This window comes from Salvia hispanica, chromosome 3 (genome assembly GCF_029641045.1).
Source record: "Salvia hispanica isolate PSC_SH4W2 chromosome 3, Shi_PSC_v1, whole genome shotgun sequence".
NCBI classification, from domain to species: domain Eukaryota; kingdom Viridiplantae; phylum Streptophyta; class Magnoliopsida; order Lamiales; family Lamiaceae; genus Salvia; species Salvia hispanica.
In genome coordinates this window covers 36,141,853-36,165,688 of record NC_142694.1, presented here as the reverse complement: position 1 = coordinate 36,165,688, position 23,836 = coordinate 36,141,853, and the positions used below count along the sequence as shown (strand labels likewise).

Below are 23,836 nucleotides of genomic sequence, written 5' to 3'. Positions count from 1 at the left end.
TTTAATTTCAGTGATTTTGTGTTCTTAGCCTGAAGTTCGCTAGGAATTTTTTCTAATTAACTACTATTTTTTTTACTGATATAAGTATCTTACGAAATAAAGTAATTTTGAAGTAAATGACTAATTTTCTTGTCCAGTGTTTAATTGTGTTCATTTGTTTCATTACTATCATCTTTACATATTTTATGATATTTTTGGAACTCTCATGAGCCATCTAATTTGTTTTCTAATACAGGAATATTATAATAATATATAATTGAATATTTCAATATGTGTAAAATAGAACTTAGGAGCTCCTACAATAAAATTTAGGAGCTCAACAATTATATTTCTTATATTTTGATGTTGTGTTTTACTATTTATTGAACTAAATATGTTAAGAGTGTATGGTAACTGTATGTTAACTTTGTTAACAAAATTTAATTATAATTATTAAAATAAAATATATATTTGTTTATATATGATAACTTTATTTATAAAAGAGATCTAACAATGTTCTAATTAACATGCGCGTTTATACTATTTTATTTCAAAACTTTTTTAATTTTGTTCATTAAACAATTTAAAATTAAAGTGAATAAAATAAAATGCACGGGTGTGAAACTAGTTAAGTAAAAACTCCAGCTTGATTGGCGTGTTACAATTTCTTCTTGAATTAATTTAAATACAGTATTTATCGTAAACACGCCAATGTTGTTGGCGTGTTTAACAAAAAAGGCCTATTCCGTCGGCGTTTTTAAGCAAATTTTGGCTAAAATAAATCATATTTTTATAAAAAAAAATGCCTATTTAGAAACGCCATTGTATTTGGCGTGTTTTAATTAAAACGCCAACCAAGTTGGCGTCTTATCGTGGACACAGATATCAGTCCCGTCTTTCCCAAAAATGACGAACCCTAATGCTTTACTCATCCCAAATGCGAAAAACCTTCAAGCTGCGCGAAAACCTTGCCCGGGTTGACCCAATCGGCGATTTGAGCGAGAGGATTTCAATTTTGGCCTATCCTTCCACTCATTAGTCCTCCTATTCGGTTAGTATACATAATTTTTGACCAATATTTGATGGATTGTTATGATAGTATATATTGTAGTGTAATTAATTATAAAAATATTGATGATGTATAAAGTTTCTTCTACATAATGATGAATGTAAAAATAATAGTACATATTTATTTCTGTGCTACATTATTGCAGACAGTATGCCATGGTGTGTCAATTTATATTGGGGTGGAAAGATAATTCATATAATCCTCCTTTCTCATCAGGATTCATTATGTTGGACGAAAGATTTCCTACGATAAGCTTGTTGATACGATTTGTGAAAGGATGGGTATAAGCATATTTGAAAACAAAGTTCAAATAATATGGAAACGTATCATATGCGTTGGATCTGCAGTCACGTTTATAGGTACTCAACTGGAAGAGGTATGCATGCCACTAATGTTCAGTGAGAGTATGGCTAAAGGAGGTCAAATTGAATTAGCATTGTGGTCAAATTTGGTAGCAGATTGAATTTAGGTTCCCAATGGGGGAGTTTTTTTTTTTTTAATTTGCAAGATGAGGAACAAAACATTCATTGAATGGGCGCTCTAAAAAAACGCAATCGAGCAATGTTTAGATCACGCATTGCTTTGCTGGAACGCGTCAGCGTTTTCTTCCACATTCCAGCAGTCAAGCAGCAGCGAGCGGCCCGGACCCTCACAGGATTCTCGCGATTCGATTTGTTTTGTTGTTTCTTGATGAGATTAAAGCTCACAAATTTCAATAAATAGTAGACAAAATATCAACAAAATGGTAATATCGTCATTATGTTATCATATGATAATTTTCATGTGTTTTTTTATATCAACATAGTGTATTACAAATATCAACAATATGACATGAGGATATCAACACAAATATAAGAAAATATCAATACAGTTTTATTGATATTTTACGTATATGAGATTTTATATACACTATATTGAGATTTCTTTTAGATGGAGAGAGTAATAAGATGTTTTTTAATTGCCAAAAAACGTGACATCGTAAGGGTTTACGTTTACTAATACCACATATGTAAGACATCAGGCTATAAGTAAAAGTCAACTGTTTGATTGTAAAATCCTAACAAATTAATAATTTAGTTGGTTTTAAAGTTGATATACAAAACTAAAATTTTATGAAAGTTTCAGAATTTACAAGCAAATTACCCATTTGCGGTTGATAAAGAACTTGTTTTTGAGAGATTTATTAACTTGTAAAAACATAAACAAACTGTTTTAAGAGATGAAATAACTTGTAAAAACATAGTCTTTATACATCTCTTTTGAATCAAATTTTATAGATTATGTTGAGGCATACAGAACTAGCCCATGTAAGAATTTCATAACCACCTCGAACTCACTGGTCCATTTGATATATAAACCAACATGTATACACATTACCAAATGAAATGAAACAAAATAGGCAAAAAAAATGTTGATACAACTGAGGGACAGAGTGCTGCAGAATTCACTTTGAAGTTAATCTTGTTGGGTCATCACTGTATCTTCAGCCATTATGATTTCCATATCTCTCACATCCCGCTTCAGCACATTGCCAAGTCTCGAAATAGCCTCAGTCTGTCGTTGCAACACCTGTTTTATAACAACATTAACACATTCAATAATATGGTAACACAACTTATTTGGTATTTACAGAAAGCCGTTGGATGATATGATAAGCATGCTAGTAAAGTTAGTTTTCATTGAACCTCCTGCATGTCGGATAGACTTTGTTCATGAATTTTGGTTGATCCTGGCAGATACATTGAGCTACCAGTTAGGCTGTCTGCTTGAAGGCGAGATACCATGAGTAGATTCTGAACCCGTCTAGAAAGTTCTGCTCCGGATCCCTTCAACTGCAACTTCAAATACTTTTTTTATTTATCCTCTTTTAACATTTCAATCGAGACAAAATAGGTGAAGAGTAACCTGTCTTGTTGTTGCAGCCAACTTCTCTGCTAATTCTACTTCTCCCTTCATCAGAGGTAATCGACAACCTTTACCCTCCAGCGCCTCTACTATTCTCATTACCTTATTAACATAAAACACACAATAATGAAAAACAGGAGGATGCCATTAAATACTATTGGTAAAATACTAAAATAGTTGTGCTATAGCAATTATAAGAGACCAAGCAACCAGTAGCCTGCATATGCCATGCTCAACCCATGTCTCGAATAATCCTGGTTTTTGAATATTCACATTTAAGAAAAACAAGACAAAATCCTACCCTCAAAAGACGCCTTTGAAGGATTTGCTCTTTCTGTTGCATTCTTTGGATCCAAGGAAGTGTGTCAGCTTGAAAATGCCTTTGGAGCTGCATCAAAGGAAAAATGGATACAGAAGGAGTATTAGAGAGAGAGAGAGAGAGAGAGAGAGAGAGACATGAGGGCATATGCATGTGAATTATACTTTTTAAGCTTATTCTGTGTTACCTGTCCCTCTAAATATATTTATACATACGATATATATATATATATATAGAGAGAGAGAGAGAGAGAGATTACCATCTTCACATTGCTCTGGGTCATCTTCAGTCTTTCAGAATCTGACAGTATGACTTCATCTTGAAGCTAAAGAAGCGCATTTATGGATTATCATAAGAAACTTATTAGTAAAAATTAGAAGCAGGTTGTGATTATTGATTATTCAAAACAACTGAAAGTCAGAATAATGGCAATAATAACATACTGATGTTCATGTAAATACAAGATTGTTGAATGGACTAGACCAAATAAACCAAGCAATTAAAGTTTTACTATGAATCTTCTACAAAGCACGTGGACAAATATGGAATATAACATATGTACAGCGACACTGCAGGGAAGTAAATACGTCAATTCTCAAAAATGAAAATTTCAAGATACGATACGTAAAAAACATGTATTTTTGATTTAACACAACACATTTAACATTACAAATCCATAATTCATTCAGGAAAATAAAAAATTTAAGCAAATAGCAATTAAATTAAGAAATTTAAGAATAGCCCAAATCTTCCCAGCTCCTACCATTCTCATGCAACCCATACAAAAATAATAAGTTGATAATTCCTCTAGAATTCTTCATATTCCTAGAAAACTCTCTTGTTTCTAACAATCCAAATGGAGCAAAGGCCGTGCTAGAACATAACAATTACACCACATGATTTTAGAATTTTAGAATACTTTTTTAATATGCAGCCCAAGCAGGAATTTTTGCCTTTTTCAATATTTTTTTCCTCACCACACTCCTTTACACATTCACTATGCTTTCCCAAAAACAAAAGCTTCTCAAAATATATGCAAATAGAAGCTTGTTTTTATGGAATTATCAAGCACACTGATTTTAGCCTGGCTTTATGATGCCAAATCCAAGCATATCTCTTAAGCTGAATTTGTTATGGCATGTGCATATATTCATATCTATGCATGTACCAAACGTTATCATAATCAATATCCTCTTGTCACCTTTATGCATCCAATATTTTTGAGTAAATGGTGTGGACCATTAGAGATACAGTCATACTATTTCAAATGGTAATATGACACGATGAGAAAGAAGACTATCATAAGTACCAGTAAGAATATATGGTCAGAATAAGTGTTAAATGTATCAGATGAACGCCTAATGTGATAGATAATCTAGCAGTTTATGGAGGCTATATTGGAGCAAAACAAAGACATTACACAAGGTTTAGCGATATATTAAAAAGATTCTAACTCAAGTTTAGAAAGGAAAACTTTTCAAATGGTGTGAAGGATAGTGGAGATCCTCCCAAATCAATCCAGAGAAAAGTTCAATTAAAATATTCACGTACCGCAAGGCGCTGGGAAAGATCTTTGAAACCTTGCACAAGTTGAGGCCACAAACGTTCTCTTTTGGAACTTTCCATACCTTCTAGTTTTGCCATGGCTTCTGCCCACATAATCTGGCAGCTCAAACTATTTTACCAGACTTACAAAACTCCAAAAATACATTCATAATTAATACTATCGTGATGCAAATTTAAACTACACTCACATCTGATACACCACCAGGCTTTGACCTGTACTGAGGTTCAGTCACACTAAACAACAGGTGCTGCAAAACCAAATGATCTTGATAAGTATCCAAATAAGAAAGAGCTCGATTTCAGAGTTAAAGCTCAAAGCTTCTTGATTTGAGAGACATGAATTTCTAATAGTACTCTTCTAGTTTCAAATTTTCAACATCCATGCTGAAAATGATGCTCTTACACCTAAAGAGCGCACTACATCCCTTAGTAATTATTTCCTCATTCATTTCAATTCCACACAACAGAATTCAATGCAGTTTTACAACCGTGGACATGCTCAATTTCAGCACAACATCAGTCGATAAAAGAAGTCCTCTAAGGTAAAGGCCAACCTTGAAAATCTTCTTCACATTCTGTTCAGTCAGCAAAGGTAAGTACAACTATTCATTCACCCCCTCTACCCGATCACACATGCCCATTTGAAAACTAAACCACATCCACATTATCCAAACACAATAAGAACCCTCAATAACAAAGAGTCATGCTTGAATATAATGTTGTTGGGTATTGCATTGGCAATTTGGCATTTGTAACAGTTGCTACTCAGGGATTTATTCATAAATCAAATTCATATGCTTACAGTACTTAGAAAAGAGCAACGTTGGCAAAAAAAGAAACGGACCTTGAATTCATACTTCATGTTCCCAGGTTCCTCTTTGTATGCATCCACAATTGCCTGTAGAGACAAAATGAAGCGATCAACATCAACATAATTCAAAAGTTAATCAATTAGGATCATATATAAACAGGAATCACACTTGAATATCGCGATCGGCTAGAGAGAACGGGAGGGGAGCAACTGGTGCCATTTGAGTAGTCAATTGCTGATTCATGAAATTGGTTTGAGGAGCATTGCTAAAAGGAGTGGATTGCTGTTGCTGTGCGGTATTAAACGGCGTCGTTAAGCCGAAGGGGCTCTGTTGTTGCTGCGGCTGAGGCGTCTGAAACAGCGACGGAGTGTGCTGCTGAGGCGTCTGAAACAGCGACGGAGTTTGCAGTTGAGGCGTCTGAAACAGCGATGGAGTTTGCTGCATCTGCTGAGGCGTCTGAAACAGCGACGGCGTTTGCTGCGGTTGGGATTGTTGGGAAAATGGTGTGGAGAAGAGCGATGAACCGAACGCGGGAGTTGAAGGCGTGCCGAATGCGGGGGTGGAGGAAGGGGTGGCGAAGGCCGGGGTGGACGACTGAGCTCCAAACATTTTGTGGCGGAACCCTAGATTCAGAGATTGGGGATTTCTTAATTCGGCGGTTGCCGCCAATTTCGATACGACGCCGGCTTGGATGCTTTTGAAATCAAAATCAGATGTACGTATATATTTTCATCCAAATTAAGGGTATGCCTTGTTTTTGTTCAATTTTATAAAATTAAATTATTTTAACTTTGTAATTAAATAAGATTTTTATTCTAATATTGCTCAATATAAATTATATTTATAGACGAGATTTAATGTTTAACATGCAAAATTAGAATTTAACACAAATTTATAAATTTATTTTTTGAGTTACCAAATTATGGAAATTAAAAACTTCTTGATTCAATTAAAATGATTAAAAATGAAGTAATGAATTATTCCAAAAATAATTTACAACAATTTTCATCTATTCCACATTTATTCTTTCTTTAAAGCTTATTGCTTCCCCTGAAAAAGAATAAATTGCAATAATTCAAAACCAACCGAAGATGAGAAACCATATTTAATCAACTTTAAAGATAGTATTAGTAATGCCAACCTAATTGCGAGTCATCACATCCAAACCAGTGTGACAAATTACAGTCATTCACAAATGAAACAAAAGTTCCCTTCATTATGTTTCCATTAATCAAAACAGTAGACAAACTTCAATTTGCAGCAAAAAGTAAAATCAAATGAGATGAAAATGGAGGTTTCAATCCAGCATATAACTACTCATGCCTCAATCGTAACACTGCATAAGCATGACCCCACCGGCTTTATCTCGGAAGTCCGCCACTCGGAGCCTGGTGCAGCGTTCGGGTCATATAACAGTGTGTGGTACCCAGGATCCTCCTCTGCCGAGAACAGCAAGAGTTTCCCGTCCAAGCTCCCAAAACGAAACCCAATGCTTGAGCTTCCTGTCACTGGCACTGGTACCATCTTCCATGAATTGTCCGTGGGGTTGTAAATTGCCAACCTACGCTGATTTTTCCATTCCATGCAGCACAGCTTCTTCCCGAGCACAGCGTGAGCAGTGACCATAACACACCCATTTTTCATCTGGGACCACATGTGGCTATCGGGGCTGTACACGTCAATGAACCGTGAGTTTCCAATTGTGAAGGTGGACCTTCCACCCATGATGTAGAGCTTCCCCTCGAAGCCACAGGCGAAGCAGCCCCATCTGGGGCGTCGCAGACTTTCTATCATTGTCCACTTGTCAGCTTCAGGGTCGTATACCTCGACAGATGAGAGAGATTCTCCATCCATTCCACATCCTCCAACTGCGTAGGTCATCCCATTAACTTCGGCACAACCAAAGTCATAGCGTGCCACATTCATATTAGCTAGTTTCCTCCAGCTGCAAGTGGTGCAGATATTAGGAAAAAGTGAAAACATCATTGTCATTGAACTGTTAGATAAGAGCGAGTTAAGCATCCGTGACAAAAACTAGCGAAGTAATTCTGCATTTGCTAGGTAAAAGTATTAAACTATAAGTAAATCACACAAATGCAGAGTCTGGCTAGCTACACAATACCTATGTAGTGCATATCTAGTTTATTGGTATTTATTAGTTCCAAAAAACAATGTAACCGTTGAGTTCAAACGTTCCGATAAAGCTTGCCAGAGCTAGGAGAGTCGTAGAGAAGGTCAAGTCCAACTGGCACAGAGCATCAAGGGGTTCACACATGAAACAGTGATGCATATATCAACAAGGAGACATAATTTTGCCAGCAATTGCTGCCTTGTGACAAAATTAACGTATAATCGAAGTTCATAGAGATAGTCACAAAGTGAAAGCAATGACAGAGTGATCTATTCCATTGAACGCATATCAACAAACATCAACATAGAATTAACAAATCATCAAATTATAGAATGATCCAGCAATAAAATAACTTGGACAGAAACTCTTTTACTAGCCAACATCACCATGCATGAACCTAGTTCACATCTATAAGAATCATCTAGTAGCATCATACACAAGATGGACAACTAGAGCAATTGAATGCTTCAAAATTAACTGGCGGAAGTAACAGAAAACAAACCTGTTGAGGCAAGAATCGTATTGGTAAACATCTGATGAAACACAAGCATTGCCATCACTGATAGAGTACCCAGCAAGGACCATAAGCTTTCCATTCAGAACAACTACGCCGAAGCCTGTTTTAGCAGGCCCAGGCATTGGCACAAGTTCCTGCCGTTTATGTCCAAAACAATCAAGAACCTCCCAGTGGCTCTCTTTTCCTTCAGCATCTACAGTCAAGACATACAGCCACTCCTCAAGCATTCCAGCTAGTTTACGGACAGTGATGAACTCTTTGCTTTTGACAAAGGATCTCCATCGCTTGGAGACAGCACCCATGACAGGAACATCAGAACGGGGAACAAGAGCAAGGCAGTGCTTAGAAACATCATCGGGTAACCCAGGCAAGATGGGACTATGATAATCATCATCAACCTCAGAAATTAAGAACGATTTGGTTTTAGCAATAACAGCTTCGGGAACTAAGACAGAACCACCTTGTGCAGTTGGAGTATCTAGCTGGAAAGAGTCAGAGAACATATCTGATTCTTTGAATCTCTTCACAGAAATAGGACCCGGCATCTTTCCCAAGTCACAGGTTATAGGAATTTTGGTACCACAACTTTCGTGAATAAAAAATGTCTCAGGAAGACAAGTATCAATGCAACGAATAGAATCTGGGTTTCTAATTAAGAAAATTCATAAAATCCTTCACTAATGGGAATTCTACAAGACCAAGGCATGAAAGATGTTGTGAATCGGATCTTTTGAGCTGTAAAGGCCAACGGTTTTCTATGGTTATCAGATTCAATGTCCATACCACTTTCACCTACTGCACTATAACTCCGATTCGTCAACCCTATATGAAAGTTCAAGTTTCCTGAAGTGCTTTTCCCCACACTCATTGCCCAAACACCTACAATCATTGACGGACCCATCAAACAGAGAGCATATGAAGAGACGAGAAGACAACAAATAGTCGATCAATAAGCAGGGACGCTAATGGAACAAAAACAAACCTGACAAGCCCATAGCCTTATGAGTTTTAACCTCCGCGGACTTCCATTTCTTTACTGTATAATCGTCTGCATCAAATAAAAAAAGATGAGATAACTATACATCTCAAATCAGCTCTAGTTGGCTAAAACAATAGGTAAGCCTGGTAAGGTCAAAGCACAACCCAAATTTAGGATTCTGAAGAATACAACAAGGTGCAGATCTTATTATTCCAATTTTGAAGATTAATAAAACCCAATAAATCAATCCAACGCTGCAATCACGATTTATCAGCTTTACATAAGTGGCAATATGAACAGAGATCTAATATAATAAGACTGGTCATTGACCAAATCAAATAGTAATTCCCAATCATCCAAATCGATGGATTTGTTAATATAATGACAAGCTGGAACTAACTTGATATTGACGTAATTTCAACAATTTATAAAAGATAAAATCCCAACAAAAGCGGAGCATCGTAATATCAAGCTTCGAAGATGCAACCATTGAGCTGCGGGCTGAGCTACCTCCCCACCAACCAAACCCACCACAATCCAACTACTCCTTCCAATCAAGTTGAAAAACGAAAAAAGTGGAAATAAATGAATAAATAAATATCAATTATATGAACAGTAAGGCATTAAATGATTGAAGGTGGAATTTCTAAACCTACTTCCGCCTACACACAAAAATAGATATAAAGAGAAAATGACAAATTCAAATCTCAACGAAACAAATGCAACGGATACATGGAATTTACATAGTTGATTGAAATGCAACCAATCAACAGAATCAAAATTTGTACAAATATATAAGAGAAAACCGTTAGATCCAATACCATAGCGTTTTGATAGATATAAATCAGCTCCAAACCAAAAAAAATTCCAGAACCGTGGTAACTGCTCACAGATCTAATAAAACGAACTAAATTCAAATAAAAAAACATAAACGGGAAAGGAAAAATCAAATAAAAAAAGTTATACCTTGAAATGCGGAATTTGAGAAGAGAATGTACGATTGGGGAGTAAATATAGGGATGAGGAAATGGATAAGGAGAGAGAATGAATGGAGTGGGTAAGAATGAGTTATGGAGAGGAGGCGGTGAGTATCAGATGTTGAAACGAGGGAAAATGGGTATGGAATTGCCAACACCATAACCATAACTCTATTTATTGTGCAGAATGGGAGAGAGATGCCACGTCATATGATCAGATTTCACCAAGGATAAATATTACATTTATCATTTTATAAAATAATAGTACTATTGCTAAGATATTTTTTCTCTGGAATTTCGACTTGAAATAGACGAAGAATCATTATTAGTTGCATTTAGAAAAAATTAAAATAATTACTACTTCTTAACCTGATGGCATCCATAATTTAAGGCTTTTATTTATTTATTTATTAAAGTGGAATTATTTATAAATTATGAAAAATAGATTATTTTATTTGTGTTATGCATCTTTCAAGATTCAAATAATAGAATTAAGAAGATCAATTTTTTTTTAGTAATTATCAAGGGGGCGGGCCCAGTAATTACCAAGGCAGAGATCGATTTCATGACCATTTTATTAAGAATAGACGAGTCACATGCCACTCGATCACACCCTTGAGTTGAAATTCAAAATTTTTAATTGGCCATTTAACCAAGTTTTATAGTTCTAGTTTTTTAACCTCAAAACGACATCATTAGTTATCCACGTTGTCACATTAGTAAATGTTTGTGCCACTATTCATCCACGTCACTAAAATTTTACATATATTCATCAACCCAAAATCACATTCTTTACAATTTTTAAAAATTTTGTGATACATCAGTCAATTTTTTTAAGTTTTGAAACATACCATAATATGACCAAGCTTGATGATTTTGTAGTCAATTTAACTATTTACTAGATTATGAGTACTACTTAATAATTTTTTATTAAATTAGCATTGATTAATTATGAAATTAATTACAACAGATAACCCATATAATCGGATGCAATAAAGTTTTTCTCACTGTTATAATTATTGTAGTCGGATTGTTCAATATCATACCTACCCACTAGCGCAATTTAGGTAGTTAGATTATGAGAGGTCAATGATATTTGAATTTGATAAGTGATTAGTTAGTTAATTTCATACACAACTTTGGTTTTTCTTTGTTTTTTATATCTCTATTGTCGGTGGGCCATAGAATACATTTGATTTATATTGTCTTTAATTGTGAAAAGCTAAAATAAAATAATTTAAAATACAAAAAGTAGTAAAATCGTGAAGATTAAATCGTAAAATATGAATTGTATCCACGAACAAACAAGCAAATAAATACCGATGCAAATACTTTTGTGTTCTTTCGTGAATAAATGATTAATCTCTCATGATTATGTTAAGAATATTTTCGAAACTAAAAAAAATAGATATTGCCGCATGGGGTGCGATCATATCATAACTCATATTTATGTGATAACCTAATAATCCTATCATTTTATGAGTCAAAAGTATCATTTTTACTAAAAATGATATTTATACACGATAAAATGATATTTTTTCAGCATGCATACCATAAAATGATATTCTGTTCTATAAAATGATATTTTTCGTCCATAAAATGAGGGTTATTAGGTTATCACCATAAATATGGGTTATGATATGATCACATCCCTTACCGCATGAGTGCAAAGATTAACGAGTCTTTTCTGTCCTAAAAAAAAGAAATTATTTTTATTTTGGTCTATTTATGGTAATTTCTATATATATTTTTGATGAATTAATATCTTTAATAAAATGAGTTGTAGTATTTTTTTATAATATTTAATTATTCTTCGCATAGAATGGTAAATTTATGCCGAAATGGAATCTTTTCCACTGTATCATGAGGTGGCGGTCCAAACTCTTTACCAATAAAATAATTTTTCGAAAAGTGCTCATCACAAAATAGGATGAGAATATAATTTTTTTTTCAGATCTGTGGTTCAAGATTTTTCAATTAAATAAACTATGATCATGATAGGTTTGTGCTAGGAGCTTCGGAGTAGTATCTAGATATGTACAGTGAGAAATACTATGAATTATCACATCTCAAATAAACATAAACTCATATGCCATTAATTATGAATACACAAGTTTACCTAATTAAGAGACAACTCATTGAAAGGATGTCATCATAAATAAATAATCAACTTAAATCTATTGTGATGAATTATGACAATTTCGTAGTTTTTCGTGTTTATAACTGGACTTGTTTTGGGACCATGAATTTTTATCTATTCAAATTGCCTGAAAAATCATCAAATCATGAAATTTTGATTGGTCCTGTAAAAAAATCAACATAATCATATTTTTAGAAAAACTAAATTTCGCAAGGGATCTAATTTTGTGAATTTGTATCTAATTTTATATAGTGTTTGAAATTTTTGTATGAGGATAATACCACACTACGTAAATTTTACTATTCCTATTTTTTCAACACATTTAGTTTGAAATACATATGGCTCAAATCAATAATATACTACAAATAGGAAATCAAAATATTTCGTCACGAGAAAACTTAGAAAATGTTAAAATTCATGATTATGTACAGAATAAGACCAAAATCACGTTTTCCAAATATTTACTGTACCAGTTTTTTGTCTACACAATTTAATCGCTATTAACAACAAGCACGCATCTAATTCTATATTTTCGTGTTACATTGATGGAGTATAGTTTTAACAAAAGGTCAACTATGAAAGAATGAGGTATAAAATATCACACTCAATCTTTATATTAGTTGATGATAACAGAGACTTATGACTATGAAATATCGTAGGCAATTAGCAATGGTCGAAAACTATTAGTGTGTCTCCGTCAATCCACATAAATTCGAGCTCTTCATTTTATTACCTATCAAAATAATACTCTCCTCGAAATATACAAGTTTTAAATTCTCAAACTTATGAAAAAAAAAGTTTAGGGCACATGTGGTTGGCTACAATTCCTGGAATCTGGGGTATTTGTTTGATGTTAAATTTGTCTCTTCATTTGGAATATATGATGCCTACAAATATACAATCATTTTCAAAGCATTTTAGTTTTTTAAGTACAAAAATTCATTAATGTAATATGCCATCAATGCAATTAAATCATGAAAATTTTATGTCCATACAGTTGGCTTGGGTATTATTCCAGATTAATTATTTCTGTGAACAATTAACCCTTGATTCAAACGATTGAAAATTTTAAATTTCTTTTTTATTTCTCATTGGATATATATCATGCTCATGTGTGATACAATCATACAACGAAGAGTTTTATTTTAGATAAGTCGTTCAGATATTTGGGTAATTAAGTTTTATTAAGATGTTAAGTTATCATTACAATTAAAGTTAAGATATTTGGGTAATAAAAGAATGTTTCTGATTTTAGAAATATACCTTTATAAGTGACTGTCTTAAAACGAAAAATATTTCATTTTAATGAGATAAAAGGATATGCTACATACTATGTCTATGTATTAGCTATATGGAGTACAATAGACAATTGAGTAGGATGATATTATATGAAAATAGTTAAAAAAAAATTAATGGACGAGACGTGGTCAATGGATGAACATCAAATTTGTGTGAATATAGTTTTTAATGTCTATTTTCACTCACAATTTATTTGTGTGTACGTTTGTGTGGGGGTGTCAATTTCTTTGAATAGTATAATTATGTTTTTTTCGTATTTCATCTTTTTTATTGGTTCAAAAGATGCTAATGACTAATCATGTAATCGAATTTCCATATAATTGTCATAATAATGATTGTTGTTATTTTAAGCGTTGTTTTTACTCTTATCTTTTTGCAAGCCTTCTGTCATCTGAAATCGATATGTATATATATATTAATCTTTTTTTATTCCAAGTCAATAATATATACAAACAAAAAACCCCATAATTAAAGGCTGGGTAGGCATGAATTAAAAGTCAATAAGAGGACATGGTTTGCTACTTTGCTTTAAGAAGTTTATTCCACACACCCTCCAAAAATGACTTTTGGAGGAAGTGAAACATTAGTAGTAAAGTCCTTCCCAATTGTGGATGTATTGTAATCAATCATGTAATTTTGTATATGATCAAGTAGACAATTGTTGGAATGAGAGAAAATAACAATTCAATCAAGAAAGAAACAAATTAATCTGTAGGAGTATTAATTAAAGTTAGGGATAAAAATAAATAATTTATTTTCCTTATAACATTGAATCTATATAAATTAAATTGAGACAATTAATTTTTTCCTTATACAATAGAATATATAAAGTGATGGATAATATAGATAATATTATTCAAACACCAAATAATACTCATTCTGTCCCATAAAAATATGTACATATGAAATAATACGTAGATTAATGCACGAAGAGAGGGTAGATAAAGTAAGGATTAACAAATAATGAGACTCACCTTGTTATTATTGCTTATTAAACTGTAATAGTGGATCATAGTGAGATAATTAAGTTATAAATAAATTGATTTATATATGTGTAATGAGTTTGTGACAACTTTCTACAAAATGAAAATGTCCGTATTTTATGAGATTGAATAAAAATAGAAAATACATGCGGAGTATATTTTTATGGAACCGATAGAGTATAATCTTTTGATTATTTTGATGTTTAATTTTCATATTTTAATAAATTATATATTCCACTATAGCTTCCATATTCCACTTTTGGGCCTATATATGACAACTTCTACCTAATTTTTATAGTAGTACAAGTGTTTAATAGACCCCATAAATCTACTTTTCCACTATATTTTCACATCTTACATTATATATATGGCCGATTTATTTTAATATAAAAACTCCAATAATTTTTCTAATAAAAACTGCTGACTCCTCCATAAATCTTTATCAATATTTATACATATAAAATCTATTTATATTATTTTTTACATTTAAATTTTTCTCTCAATAAAATATTTACATGCATAAATTAATTTTTAAAAATAACATGTAATCAAAATTTATTTTAACTATATATGTAAAAAGTTAAACCCAGCAACATTGAAACAGTAATTATAAATTTGAAATTGCTACAACACAACACTTTAATTTAAATAAATACACCTAATATGTTAGTAATTTAATCTCAAACCGAAACAAAAAAGTAAGATAAACTTGAAACTACATGTGAAAGTGGATTTTATCCATATGCTGATATGCAGAAGATAACTAGATAAGAATGCCACAGATTTTTGAAATTAAGAAATTGTACCCACCGTCCAATCTCATCTCATCATATAAAATGCACACCAAAGATATATATAATCCTAAACATGACTGCTTCAGTCTTCAATTTAAATTACTCCTAAAAATCATCTATGTAATGATGCTTCTAATTAAAGTAATTAATACTACTATTCAACAGACTTTACGAGGAAAGTTTCCATGCTAATTTATTCAATTCTTGTGCAACAATGGTAAGGAATAGATTGCCCCTTCCCTCAAGCGAAAGAATATGAATATGACTACTCTAAAAAAGAAAACTAATTTATTAGGAAAACAATCCATTCCACTACCGGTCCACGAGTATCGCCGAAATACTCTAAAAACCGGCCTCTAATTTTTGGGGCATCATAATCTTATATTAAGAACATGATTCTTATGAAAACAATAGTTTGATCCTCTAAGTTTAAGTTCTTAGACCACCTCCAACCATACACCAAATCTCATTTTTGGTGTAAAAATGTGCTCCAACCATACTCCACACTCATACCCATTTTTGGATTTTTTAATCAAACAACACCAAATTTGAAGTGAACACCAAAATTGAGTATCTACTGCAAAAAAATTTTAAATATTGCATAATAGTCCTTATTATTATTTTGATAGTTGAATCAACCGGCGGCCAATTTGTATAATGTCAATTTGTGTACTAGTACAGTAGTACTTGATAATTGATTCAAACTATCAGCCACATAATTTAGACACAATTTGTTCATGGAATTTACATATATTTTTCTAATCAAAATAATTAAATAGAAATTAGCAAGCTGACTATATTATAATAAATTATGTTTTTTTTACAAATAATAACTAAATAGGAATGAATATTGCAGAAAAAATCTTGTTATTATTTCAAGAGTATATGACCTGATATGACACAATAAGAAATAAAAGTGCTTATCTGGAACTTCAAAATGCGCTAGTTGATCATTTGTGGGAACAATACACAAATTTCGAGTCTTGAATTTTAGCTATTTTTTATGTTTATCGTGATATGTTTTATGTAATTGCGATATATTTAAATGAGTTTCAATTTATATTTTGAATTTTATTATTGCAAGTTTAGTGTATTTAATTTTAAAAGTAGTGTAATTTTTTAATATAAAATATATTTAATACATAAATATATTAATAAAAAAAATTTGTATAATTATTTAAGTTACATAAATTATTGATAAAATATTATGGGATTAATATGTAATTTAAGTAAATATGTAGGTATAATTGAAAAGGTATAAAAAGAATATAAATATGGAATATTCTTTTGGATTTGAGTTTAAAGTAAATAATTGGAGTAAAACTACTTTTTGATGTGATCCAAACTCAAAAATGAATTTGAGTTTGGTGTAAATGATTGGAGATGGCCTTAGCCATTCAATATCTTTGTATCTGAAAACCAACAAACTTAACGCTATATTGTCAGAAGAAGTGTATTACTATTGCTTAATAAAAAAGCCCATATAACACTACTGTTGGGCTTTAATGGGCTCTTTTACTTGGGCTTTTATGGGTTTTTAAATTTTACTGGCCCACTTATATATACCTGCAAATTTGTTTTCTTTTCTACTGAAAATAGTCGGGGTGTCTGGACAAATATTTTATTTGTAGGTATTTTTTGGCTCTATTTTTTTCTGCCCCAAGCAATTTTATTTATTTTCATCTCTTTCTCTTAGCATTTTTAAATAAAAAATAATCTTAGATCTCACTTAGAGATAGTTTTTAGTCTAAAAAATATTTCTATACTTGTTTCAAAGTTTATATGTATAGAAGATAGAAATATATATTGTTCAAATTGATAGAATAAAATTAAAGTTTCATATGAATACCATGTTTCTATTTATTTATTTTTAAAAAAGAAACGGCAAAATATCTAATGAATATTGTACTACATGTTTTGGCATTTTTTGACTGCCTAACAATAATCCAAATTAAGTTATTGACTATTGAGTTATTGTATTGCTGTTTTTGAAAAAACATATTATATCCACAGAAATAATTATTTCCTTACTTGCATAACTATTGACTTATTGCATTACTGTTTATGTAATAGTTCACTAGTTCAGATGAATTTTTAGTGCTGCACTTACATTATTACGTAACGTATTTATGTGAAATAAGCTACAATGCCAATACTATAAACTGCATTAGAAAAGCATACTAACCAAATAAAAGTTAATTTATTAATCTATAGAGATAATAAATATTGTGTCATAATATAACCGCATTTATTTTTCAGTGACATCATATATATACCACATGCATAGTGATGAAATTAAATGTACAAAGATACAAACAAATTAAATTTCAATTAATCAATCAAAAACAATGAATTGCATATGATAAAACTAAATGTACAAAGGTACAAACAAATTTTTCAAAGTTCAATTAATCAATCAAAAACAACAAAAAATTTTAGTCACCCGCCGCTCAGTCGCTCACTATGGTTTCGCCGCTCTTTTGATGCGTTGTATCCAAAGACGGCAGATTAAGTAGAAAATCTATAAGAGATTGTTGTTGACGATGAACAGAATAGGTTATCAGTTTGACCTAGTTGATAGAAAGATTGGGGCAGAGATGATGAAGGAGAATGTGATGTGTGTCGACAAGGGATGGAGTAGGGCGTAAGGTCGTAAAGGTTGCACCGGAGGATGAGAAGTTTGAGGTCGTGGAGAGAAAAGTTAATTTTTTAACTCTGAATAAACAATGAGTAGTAGTAGTATATATTGTTATTTCATTGCATATTGTTATTATCTATATTCTGATCAATATGAGTATTTGTATTAATTTACTTTATCATATGAAATTTCATTTAGTTCATGATTTAAATGAGTGCAAATAAAATAAACGATCATGCATCGTATATGGATAAAGCAATAGTTTTCTCTAATAATACGTCTTTGCTGTCAAAATTAAATTAAGTAACATAGAAACATGTTCCCGATACATAAGTTGACTAAGCATAAAATAAGATTAATTCAAGAAAGACAAATGATAAGATAATACAGATAAATAAGAGATGAGAAAAATGAAGTAAAAAAAAAATCAGTTTTGCTCGTGAAAAAATGTAAAAATAGAGAATTTGAGAACGATAAAAAATTTAATAGTTAATACAGTAAAAAAAAAGGATAAAATGAAAAAAATAATTAAAATATTACTGTGCTGAGTAATCGCAATTCCCAACTCAATAAAGAAACTTACCTAAAATAAAATAAACATAGATTCAGGCAAATAAAAACAGCAAAATAGGAGTAAGTTTTTTTGAATAAAATATTTTTTCTATAAATACTCAAATACTACTATTCATTTTCTTCTTTCCCAAATCCAATCATATAAATCACAGTTTGAAAATTTACCAAAATCTTGCTCATTCATTTCCTCTCCATTGCGAAAATCCCGATCCACACTTCTCATCTTCTTCCGATTGCCAAATTCTCTCAATCTCTCAAGCTAAATGCAAAAATCTCTTAGCAGAACTCTCCTCGGCTTATCAGTATGCGTTCCTCTACTCATCGGCGCACTGCTGCTCGGCGGAACCCTGGATTACAAATCGCAATTCCTCAATTTCATCCCTCAGCTCAGTAATAATGCCTCGCCGTGCGCCGCCGGATCGCCGCCGCTCCGAGTCTACATGTACGATCTGCCGCCGCGATTCAATGTCGGATTGATGGACCCTAACTTCTCCGACGCCGCTCCGGTCACCGCCCGGAATATCCCCCCCTGGAGGTGGAACGACGGACTCCGGCGGCAGCACAGTGTGGAGTACTGGATGATGGCGTCGCTTCTCTACGACGGGGATGGGGAATCGGAGTCGGCCACGGAGGCTGTTCGGGTTATGGACGCCGATTTGGCTGACGTGTTCTTCGTGCCGTTTTTCTCGTCTCTTAGCTTCAATGTTCATGTTCGGAATATGGCGGAGATCGATACTGTGGATGAGAAATTGCAGGTGCGTTTTCTGTTAGAATTGAATTATTTTTGTATTTATAATTATAATCATTTATTTACAGGTTAACGTGTATGGATAGACAAATGTTTTGTTTGTAGTGATTCAATTGAGATCGCCACCATTAGTTCTAGGAATTTCGATTGACATAATCAGATGGCAATGTGATAGAGCTTGTTTCGTAATCTATACAATATTCCAATCAAACATTCAGTTCTCTGGTGATAGATCAAACGGTGTCAACAAATGTTCCGTGATCATTTAATCGGCATTTAACTAATTAATTTGAAATATATCGGTTTGCTTATTGAATGGTGTGTAGAAGAGGTTATTTTCAATGTGAAGTTATAAATTATAGGGCCTGTCATTTGTGAGTTAGATGTTAAATGCATTTTTTGTTCACTGAAGACATTGTGTTGGCTATCTTCTTGAACAATATTACTTTATCGCTTGAAATTGCAATTCGATAAGTGGTTTGGTGATGATTTTGGTTGTTTAACCCGGTCCTCAGAGTTTCGACCTTAAACAAATATGGTTTTCCTTATCTGTTTGATCATCTTGTTGTTGCCCGATTTGCTAATCTTGCAGTGTTTTGCAATCAGGTTCTCTTTAGCCTAAAATTGACACAAATACAGATGCATTGTTTTCTCCTGTGTTTGGCATTGATAGGGCTTGATACTTGCACCTCCGAATAGCTGTTCTCTGAATAGTTAGAAAAATAACCGGTACTAATTATTTTGCCTAACAAATTGAATGGTAGAGTAACAAGAGCATACTTACTTTAAACATGTGAACTGCATCTACGGCTCAGTAGAGCCCAGCAGTAGACCATATTATAGCCTGGTTGTGCACTTGTGCTAAGTATTTTACGCTCTTGCTGTGCTGTCCTCCTAGAATCGCATTTATGCACCTGACAGAAGCCTTGGCTTATCTTCTGTAGCATTTTTGCACAATACGGTTTTCCTTCATATCCTCCTTTCTTTTGCAATGGATTAGTTAAACCTGATGGGTGGAGAGTGGAGACTGGAGAGTTTGTGACTTTTAAGTGTTATAGTATTTGATAATTGATAACCAAGAGACTCGTGCATATTATTTTTATTTATGGGCATATGGCCACAAAATCAAATCTTCTCATTTAGTAAGGCTGATGACATTACTTGTAACTGTAGCTGGAGATGGTAAATATATTAAGAGAATCAGATTACTGGAAGAGGTCTGATGGACGAGATCATGTGATTCCCATGCATCATCCAAATGCTTTCAGGCATTATCGTGATCTGCTCAATGCCTCGATATTCATAGTTGCTGATTTTGGGCGCATAATGAACATTTCCACTCTGACTAAAGATGTTGTTGCGCCCTATCCACACATGGTAGAATCATATAGTAGTGAAGACCGTCAAGATCCATACAAGTCTCGTGAGACACTTCTTTTCTTCCGCGGGAGGACCCATAGAAAAGATGTATGCAATTCAAACAGGATTTTATCATATTTTCTAGGATTTTGTTAAATAAACACATGTTTCATACATGCTAATTTTGCAGGAAGGAATAATTCGTGCACAACTTTACAAGGCACTGAATGGAACAAAGGATGTCATTTATGAGGAGGCTCATGCATCAGAAGAAGGCTTCAAAGCGGTAAGTCTTATAGCTTTTACTTTTGTCCCACATGATAGTAATCGTATTACTTAAAGAAGATACAGAGGTGAAAATGCTATTCCGTAATGAGTCTAATGACACATTAATTGTGCACATGGTCTCTGTACTTCTCTTTGGTCAGGGCTAAAATGAACCATTTTCAGTCTACTACATGCTTTCAGATTTACTTCAAAATTTTACATGTGATCCTAGTTTTTGCTTTTCCTCAACTAGATTTTCCCTACGTGCGATGCACGGAGAACATTAAATGCCTACTAAATTATCGCGCGGAGAGCATTCAATGCCTACATAAATGTAATATTAGAGTTCAATTTTATATTAGATACAGATAGATTCATATATTTTACTTTCATTGTTTGCAGCTATCTCTTATTGCTCCTTAATTAGGAAAATGTCTGGATACTAAATTGCTTGAGATCTTGTGTCACGAGATGAAACTCAGGAACACTGATATGTTCTCTTGAGGGATCGTTTCTCTGTAGAGTTTTCTAGCTTTGCTCGTATGGCTGGAGCTACACAGTCATACTCAATAGATGTTTCAACTAACAAATTATATTTCTCTTGCATATACCAGTCTGCTGATCATATGCGTTCATCAAAGTTTTGTCTCCATCCTGCGGGCGACACTCCATCTTCATGTCGTCTATTTGATGCTATCGTCAGCCACTGCGTCCCCGTCATTGTGAGCGACAGAATTGAGCTACCTTACGAAAGTGAATTAGACTACAAGGAGTTCTCCATTTTCATCTCAGTAGATGAAGCGCTTAAACCCGGCTACTTGGTCAATGAGCTCAGGAGCGTTTCACAAGAGAAATGGACAAACATGTGGTTGCGACTCAAAGACATTTCACACCACTTTGAATTTCAGTATCCTCCCAAGAACGAAGACGCGGTCAATATGATTTGGAGACAGGTGAAGGCGAAAGTTCCCGCAGTTAAGCTTGCAGTGCATCGGAGTAGGAGGCTGAAAATACCCGATTGGTGGAGATAACACTGAGAAGCATGTTCTTATATCTTTGTACATTCATATTCATTCTTTTTGGCACAGAAGTGCAATAAGGTGTAATGGGTTTTCACGGCCATCACTGGAAACGCTAAACAGGAAACGCGCAGTCAATCATTTGCGGTGCGTACCCTGCTGGCGAATGAGTTGTATAGTTGCTGAGTTTCTACGTTGCAGTTTGCAGGATGTGTTCGTGTATCGAAGGTATGCAGTGTTGTATGCTAGTATTGAGAAAGTAGGCCTTGAATTTGGGCAGGGAGAAGAGATGATTTAACTGCAGATTGTAAAGATATTGATTTTCGTGTGACTAGTAATTCGTACTCCTCCATCCCATAATAGATTTCACACTTTCTTTGTTCTATAAAAGATGACATATACTTCCTCCGTCCCACAAAGATTGTCTCACTTTGACCGGACATAGATTTTAAGAAATTTAATGAAAAGTGAGTTGAAAAAGTTAGTGGAATGTGGATCCTACTTTTATATATAAGTTTTATACAATAATAAATGTAAGTAGGAATGAGTTAGTGAAATATGGGATCCCCTACAAAAAAAAAGGATAAAAAGTGAAATGAGACAAATTTTGTGGGACGGATGAGAATAGAAAAATGGGACAATCTTTGTGGGACGGAGGGAGTATTTTTTAAGAAAAAAAATCTCTTTATATTAATATAAATATATTATATTTTCTTTTCATTTAACACGTAAAACAAAATTTCTTAAAAACTTTTGCCATTATTAATGTGTCATTGCAGCAAAAAGGCGATTCCGGTGGCCCTCACACTCCAGCCCGACATCATGTGAGGCCCAAGGTCTCACACTTGTGTTTTAGAGATGAAAGCAACTATACAACAATAGTGGGATTCAAACTCAGACTCATTGCAACATGATCTGCCTCTCTATTGGCAACTGCGCTGCGCCTCTGCTGGCATTATTAACGTGTCATCTATCAACAGATCGAGGGAGGAGCATTCCAACCACTAAGTCACTAAAACCGTTTTTCCATTTTCCTATTCACTATAATTGGCCAACATATGTAATTTTTTATTTACGAAACAACATATACAACTCATCATCTATTACCTTAATTACTCATGGCTCCTACCTTTTTACATCTTTTTTCAATTTTTTATGTTGTAATTTATCCCAATGTGATTAAATTACGTAATTCACTAAAATTCTAAAATTATATTTTATCGAAAGTTGAAAAATACATAGTTGAAATTAGGGATGTCAATCGGGCTAATCTGTTCGGGTTTGGGCCAACCCACTCGGATTGGCAGGCTATTTGGGTGCGGGCTATTCGGATTATGGATTTTTCGGGTTATAAATTTTCAACCCTAACCCTAAACCGCCGGGTTTTGGGCTAACCCATCGGGCTATTCGGGCCTAAAAGCTTTCAAAAATAATTTCTTGTATCGAAATTTTCTTCTATAAAATGATTTTAAATTTTAGATACTTTTTTTTATAGTTAGAATCATATAAAATCTTCATATTTTCATAGTATTCTACAATAATACTTGAAAAGAAGCATTTCATCTCGATCTACTATAACATATATTAAAGCTTGTGTTCGTGTCATTGTTTTAGCATTGTTCGTAACTAATTCTTTGTGAAAATTAAAAATCATATCTTACATGAATCATTATTAAAATGATAAATATATTAAGATTTTGATGAGTTATTTCTTAATTTTGTCTTGGTTGGCTTTGGTGGTGGTAAGACACTAGTTGCAGAT

At 33.2% G+C, this 23,836-nt stretch overlaps 3 protein-coding genes across 6 annotated transcripts; 1 reads left to right on the top strand and 2 right to left on the bottom strand.

Annotated features, from left to right (window-relative positions):
- Positions 1-2,273: 2,273 nt before the first annotated feature.
- Positions 2,274-6,364, bottom strand: LOC125211843 (nuclear pore complex protein NUP54-like). Its single transcript, XM_048111784.2, has 9 exons — positions 5,819-6,364; positions 5,683-5,736; positions 5,027-5,086; positions 4,824-4,934; positions 3,532-3,597; positions 3,255-3,341; positions 2,954-3,055; positions 2,734-2,880; positions 2,274-2,617 (listed from the first exon to the last, which is right to left on the bottom strand). The coding sequence occupies exons 1-9, from the start codon at positions 6,257-6,259 to the stop codon at positions 2,504-2,506; spliced, it is 1,182 nt and encodes a 393-aa protein (XP_047967741.2). The 5' UTR covers positions 6,260-6,364; the 3' UTR covers positions 2,274-2,503.
- A 482-nt stretch (positions 6,365-6,846) lies between these two features.
- On the bottom strand, positions 6,847-10,411 carry LOC125211842 (Galactose oxidase/kelch repeat superfamily protein). 3 transcript variants are annotated; one of them, XM_089067745.1, is made up of 5 exons: positions 10,244-10,411; positions 9,678-9,818; positions 9,281-9,346; positions 8,284-9,177; positions 6,847-7,595 (listed from the first exon to the last, which is right to left on the bottom strand). In XM_089067745.1, the coding sequence occupies exons 4-5, from the start codon at positions 8,841-8,843 to the stop codon at positions 6,968-6,970; spliced, it is 1,188 nt and encodes a 395-aa protein (XP_088923871.1). In that variant the 5' UTR covers positions 8,844-9,177; positions 9,281-9,346; positions 9,678-9,818; positions 10,244-10,411; the 3' UTR covers positions 6,847-6,967. The 3 variants fall into 3 exon arrangements, with proteins under 3 accessions (XP_088923871.1, XP_088923870.1, XP_047967738.1); XM_089067744.1 differs by lacking the exon at positions 9,678-9,818; XM_048111781.2 differs by lacking the exons at positions 9,678-9,818; positions 10,244-10,411 and adding an exon at positions 10,099-10,175.
- An 8,403-nt stretch (positions 10,412-18,814) lies between these two features.
- LOC125211841 (Exostosin family protein) lies at positions 18,815-23,210 on the top strand. 2 transcript variants are annotated; one of them, XR_007174573.2, is made up of 5 exons: positions 18,815-19,436; positions 20,603-20,896; positions 20,979-21,074; positions 21,670-22,302; positions 22,854-23,210. XR_007174573.2 is itself a non-coding variant. In XM_048111778.2 (4 exons), the coding sequence occupies exons 1-4, from the start codon at positions 18,945-18,947 to the stop codon at positions 22,084-22,086; spliced, it is 1,299 nt and encodes a 432-aa protein (XP_047967735.1). In that variant the 5' UTR covers positions 18,815-18,944; the 3' UTR covers positions 22,087-22,434. The 2 variants fall into 2 exon arrangements, 1 of the variants encoding a protein (XP_047967735.1); XM_048111778.2 differs by lacking the exon at positions 22,854-23,210 and having other exon boundaries at positions 21,670-22,434.
- The last annotated feature ends 626 nt before the right edge of the window (positions 23,211-23,836 follow it).

What these genes read in the sequence shown, in the direction of transcription:
- LOC125211843 (XM_048111784.2), bottom strand. Translation starts at nt 6,259, where the DNA reads ATGTTTGGAGCTCAGTCGTCCACCCCGGCCTTCGCCACCCCTTCCTCC. An exon ending in ACATGAAGTATGAATTCAAG is followed by an intron (nt 5,087 to 5,682) that starts GTCCGTTTCTTT and finishes TTGGTTTTGCAG; the next exon opens with CACCTGTTGTTTAGTGTGAC. An exon ending in CCCAGAGCAATGTGAAGATG is followed by an intron (nt 3,342 to 3,531) that starts GTAATCTCTCTC and finishes CCTTTGATGCAG; the next exon opens with CTCCAAAGGCATTTTCAAGC.
- LOC125211842 (XM_089067745.1), bottom strand. Translation starts at nt 8,843, where the DNA reads ATGCCGGGTCCTATTTCTGTGAAGAGATTCAAAGAATCAGATATGTTC. An exon ending in TACGATTCTTGCCTCAACAG is followed by an intron (nt 7,596 to 8,283) that starts GTTTGTTTTCTG and finishes CACCACTTGCAG; the next exon opens with CTGGAGGAAACTAGCTAATA.
- LOC125211841 (XM_048111778.2), top strand. Translation starts at nt 18,945, where the DNA reads ATGCAAAAATCTCTTAGCAGAACTCTCCTCGGCTTATCAGTATGCGTT. An exon ending in CTGTGGATGAGAAATTGCAG is followed by an intron (nt 19,437 to 20,602) that starts GTGCGTTTTCTG and finishes TTGTAACTGTAG; the next exon opens with CTGGAGATGGTAAATATATT. An exon ending in GGAGGACCCATAGAAAAGAT is followed by an intron (nt 20,897 to 20,978) that starts GTATGCAATTCA and finishes CTAATTTTGCAG; the next exon opens with GAAGGAATAATTCGTGCACA.